A 5,361-nucleotide genomic window follows, 5' to 3' on the forward strand; every position below is an offset into this window, starting at 1 on the left:
GAGCCGTTTCAGTGCTATGTGATGAGCAAAATTCTTATCTAAAATATTCAAAGAGGCCATTAGCATTTAAGTAAGATCTCAATTGTGAAGCTTCCACTTTTCAAATATTTTACTTAAGAATGGTCAATTTGTGATTTGCTTGTTATCGATAGTTTTTAGATGATCAGGTTTTTTAAGAATGGGGACACTGCGGCCATTTTTCATTCTTTGTGTGAGTTCTCATGTGTCTATAGAGGTGACTTGAGACTGTTAAAGTCTTTCCACACTAAATGCATCCAAATGGTTTCTCTCCGGTGTGAATTCTCATGTGTGACTTAAGACATCCTGAGCGTGTAAAAGTCTTTCCACACTGTAGACATGCATGAGGTTTCTCTCCGGTGTGAATTCTCATGTGAATCTTTAGTTGACTCGTTGTTGTAAAGCTCTTTCCACACTTTAGACATCCGTGAGGTTTCTCTCCGTTATGAATTCTCATGTGTGACTGAAGCCTTCCTGGGCGTGTAAAAGTCTTTCCACACTGTAGACATGCATGAGGTTTCACTCCACTGTGATTTCTCACGTGTGACGTAAGGCTTCCTGGGCGTGTAAAAGTCTTTCCACACTGTAGACATGCGTGAGGTTTCTCTCCGGTGTGAATTCTCATGTGTGACTGAAGGCTTCCTGTTTGTGTAAAAGTCTTTCCACACTGTAGACATGTGTGAGGTTTCTCTCCAGTGTGAATTCTCATGTGCGTTTTAAGGTGACTTGTATTTGTAAAACTCTTTCCACACTGTAGACATGCATGAGGTTTCTCTCCGGTGTGAATTCTCATGTGTGTCTTAAGGTTACATTTATTTGTAAAACTCTTTCCACACTTTAGACATGTGTGAGGTTTCTCTCCAGTGTGAATTCTCATGTGTGTTTTAAGGTGACTTGTTTGTGTAAAAGTCTTTCCACACTGTAGACATGCGTGAGGTTTCATTCCGGTGTGAATTCTCATGTGTGTTTTAAGGTGACTTGTTTGTGTAAAAGTCTTTCCACACTGTAGACATGCATGAGGTTTCATTCCGGTGTGAGTTCTCAAATGTCCCTTAAGGTGTCTTGAGACTGTATAAGTCTTTCCACACTGAATGCATCCAAATTGTTTCTTGTCGGTGTGAATTCTCATGTGAATCTTTAGGCGACTCGTGGTTATAAAAGTCTTTCCACACTGTAGACATGCGTGAGGTTTCTCTCCGGTGTCAGGAGCTCCGTCCAGAGGTTGATGTTTCTCATAAGCATCTTTTACTCCATGTTGAATGTTCTTATTCACTTCCATCATATCTGAAGTGAAAAAAACTATCTGTCAAACTTATTTTTAGAATTGTACAAAACAACAGCACAGGACAAGATCATAGTTTGTTTTTCAGGGAACAGTCATTAAGTGCTCGGACTATTGATTTGGATAAAAGTATTTACAATATGTGATGAATAGCTTCAGACAGAATATTTTAATTTTACTTTGTTTATATTACAACATAAAACTTGTAAGGTATAGTTATGATATTTCAGCAGAAAAAGAAATAGTGTTAAAAAGAAACCAGAGAGCAAATGAATGTTTAGTACAAGTTTTTTTAACGAACAATGTGCTTATAATTAAAATCATAACTGCCATGAAATGTGGATATGAGAGAATGAATCAAGTATTAATCAGGGCTCAACGCTAAAGATTTCAGATACAAAATTTAAAGTAATCAGTTGTGAAATAGCACTGTATAGTCTTCACTGTATAAATTTAACATAGATCAATCCATATTAAGGTGAAGGCCCTTGCACATTGAGTCCAAAGGTTGTTTTGTAATCCATAATAAGCTTGTTGAAAAACGAGCACCACATACAAGAAAGCAAACGAAAATGTCAGACTGTATGTGCATAGACATTTGCATAAGACAAGAGCATTGAGTGATGTTTTTCTTTGTCTTGTGTTGTTTTATTTACATTAGTAACAGACTGTGATTTATTTAGGTGTTGTCACTTTAAAAGCATGAACTCCAGTACAGCAGAAACTATGATGCAATATATAGTAGTTTTAAAGATATTTTTAAATACCTGTATATATTTTCCACCATGACAATTAAAAACCAACAGACTGCGTATCATGTTGTCAAGTAAAGAACATATTCATGTTATTATTCACCATGACAATTAAAAAGCAACAAACTGATGAAAATGTGGAACAAAAGGTCAAAATGTTGTGCTGCACAATTTAAAGCAGGATGTGTGATCTGGTCACTCTACTGCTACATGATTAATGCAATTCTACTGAATCTATACCAGATCATATACTATACAAAGTTATGATCATTCATGTATTTTACTGCATTTATTTATAGTGCTAAACTTCTGCTTTTATGATCTGCCAATAACCACACAATTCATTAAACTAGATTCTATCTAGAAAATAATAACAAATAGAATCAGAAACCAACCTCTGTGTTCTTCAGTCCCTCAGTTTGTGTTCTGTGTAGTTCTGGATCTCTCGTGTTCTCAAGCTTCTCTTCCAGTAACTCCAACAACAGTGTGAAGATTTCAGTTCTAACACCTGAAGTGATTCTTCTGCTTGTTGGTTTCTGGTATTTATTGGTGGATTGATGTAGGAGGAGCTTCACTGAAGGTGTCAATCACTGTTTGTGTGAACTGGAGATGTTAGAGAGACATTGTCAGTAACTCAAATCACCATTATTTAACATCTCTAAAAAAACAATTGACAAAGGTGCTGTACTAGTATTCTTTAGAGTGTTCATTTCTCATTTTAAATCTCATTATTTTCAGACTACATAGATCGACTGAATGTGGGGGGTGTGAATCTTTAGGCAGACAAATTTAAGTATTGACTTCTATGTGTCTATGGCCGAAATCGCATACTCTTCAATGAGTAGGTACTCAATTTGAGTAGGTATGCCCTCAACGGGCTAAATGGGTTTCTACTGTTTTCCGTGAATGAGTGTAGTATGAATGCGATAGGCCTTTGTCCCCAATGTTGATGACCTTCTTTTCTTTTATATTGGCGGGGAGCAAATTACGTTTGTAATGCATATCCGCCACCTACTGTACTTGAATGCTATTGGCCAAAGATTCCATGAGTATTCCAAGTATTTACAACATGTTTGTAATGCCTTCTGTAACCCTTGTTAAATAAATGTTCAAATTGTTTAAAAGATTGCTCCACTAGAATATTATGCCCCTCTATATGTCGTAATTTTTCATAAATTAATGTTGTTTTTCTGAAATTTGTTTAAGAAATGAGCAACAAGCAGTCGGAGCAGTGCAATTTAAGCTCTGCCCTTCTTGTTTACTGATAGCGCTGCGCAGTTAGAAAAACAGACGCAGAGTGACCGAGAGGCATCTTCTAATGTGAGGGCGTTAAAATGAAAGATGTAATGCAAACTAAATATATACTAAGTGAATCGGATTATCATATCAAGATGTTGGATCATCAGGTATTTTTAGGGAAATCTAAAACTGTTTTTTTGACTCGGCCGGACCGCATGCTGTATCGCATGTTCGCAGTGGCTGACGCCATTTTGGTTATACGTGCCTGTAAACTAAAAAAATAAGGAAAAGAGAGAGAACTTGAAGCGACTTTGTGAAAGTCTGCAGTCTTTCTTAAGACTTTCTGGAGACAATTGTAAGTGCCACTGAATGAATTTGTTTTACAGTAGCAATATTAAATAAATATACCAAGTCACTTTAATGCACACAAATCATAATAAACTCTGAATAATTTTTGAACATCAAGCAAACCCTAAATAACCAATTATGATTTTTACTAAAGTCTCAGAATAATATTTGTATTAAAATCATAGGCCATTTTCCTAAAGGGACGACATTAATGTGTTCATATTGTTCCATTTTAATTATCCATAGAAATCTCTTGTCTAATATCTTCTCAAGCTTCTAATTTTCAAAGTACAAGAAATAATAGTCAGTTTTACACATATGAACACACAAAAGAGCACGGATGAGGAAGATAAAACAATGAAAAGATAAAAATGGTAAAAATATATATATTGTTAATATTTACCAAGAATCAAAATCAGGATTTTGATGTTTGTCTCAAAAGTTTGTTTCATTAGTGACGTTATCCTAACAGTGACAACACATCCATTAGTGTTAATAGATCAATCAGTCTTATGATGATGATCATGAGTGTTTTCTTTTGTTTCAGTATAACAGACACATCAGTGTTAACAGCTGTTAATATTCAGACTGATAAGTGTCATTTTCACCTTCTTCATTATGCTGATATCCTAAGATCAAATGTAAATTTCCTTACCAAATTAAAGTTCGTGGTTTAAATAGGCTTGGGAAAATGTAGAATTTGATATCAATTTACAAAGATCAAAACTTCTGTAATTAAAAACAACACATACCTGAGGGCCTTGTTGTAACAAAGTCCTTTAGAAGTTATTGAATTATTTAACTGAGTTGTAAAAGACATATCTTGGTTTTTGGTCTTTACAGGTGGCTGCTTTTGGTTTTAACTTTCACATGATGTACAAATCCTCTTTTGACTAAATTAAACAAGGAACAGCTTGGCACTATACGAAACTCTGTCATCCATCATAACAGCGAAAATTGCTGGCCTGGAACCTCAGTGTTTCAAATGGGAACCGCCAACCCCTGTGCTGAAGGCCTCAAAACCTGCTACCAACACATACAATAAACAACACTGACTATTATCTCTCACACGCACACACTAAGAAATGCTGAATTAAATTCATATTTTTTTATTGTACGAATTTATGTGTCACATTTTTTCAAATCAGATTCCTTTTGTGATTATTTTGAGTTTTTGGTGTATTTCATTGATCTACTGTAAGTCACAGAATGTTGGAAAAAATGCCTTTGTGTCCCACAGCAAACAAGGCAATATTACATGATAAGTAATGTTTAATCGATTGCAGAAATGTTGATCATTTTAAAGTTTTAAGTCTTGTTTCTTCTAAATGAGAAATCACACAACCAAAATAATTTGATCATTAGTAAACGAGTAAATCTTAATAAATGCAATTGAAAAACATAATGTCATTTATGTGACAAATATTATACAAAATAAATGTTAATGATTACGATATTACGCATTCATTTCTATAAAGTTGTTCATATGTAAATAATTAATGTTAAATTTAGATGGTGTAAATATGTCGCTAAATGCACGTTTTTTAGAACCACATTTCATATCACGTTGACATGGCAAAAAATTGAACACCCATTCTGCTTTGAGTTGTGGGGCACAGCATTTTGACCCTTAACGGCACATTTTTTTATTGCCTTATTGAAAAAAATAACATGCATATGTTCTTTTTCTTGACTACAGGAGCCGCACTGCGTTGCCTTATA

General features: G+C 34.7%; 1 protein-coding gene across 1 annotated transcript; it reads right to left on the reverse strand.

Moving 5' to 3' along the window:
- Positions 1–265: 265 nt before the first annotated feature.
- On the reverse strand, positions 266–2,645 carry LOC130425740 (gastrula zinc finger protein XlCGF8.2DB-like). The gene is made up of 3 exons (XM_056752111.1): positions 2,448–2,645; positions 567–1,302; positions 266–407 (listed from the first exon to the last, which is right to left on the reverse strand). The coding sequence occupies exons 2-3, from the start codon at positions 1,298–1,300 to the stop codon at positions 266–268; spliced, it is 876 nt and encodes a 291-aa protein (XP_056608089.1). The 5' UTR covers positions 1,301–1,302; positions 2,448–2,645.
- Positions 2,646–5,361: the final 2,716 nt, after the last annotated feature.

This window comes from Triplophysa dalaica, chromosome 7, assembly GCF_015846415.1.
Source record: "Triplophysa dalaica isolate WHDGS20190420 chromosome 7, ASM1584641v1, whole genome shotgun sequence".
Classification (NCBI taxonomy): Eukaryota; Metazoa; Chordata; class Actinopteri; order Cypriniformes; family Nemacheilidae; genus Triplophysa; species Triplophysa dalaica.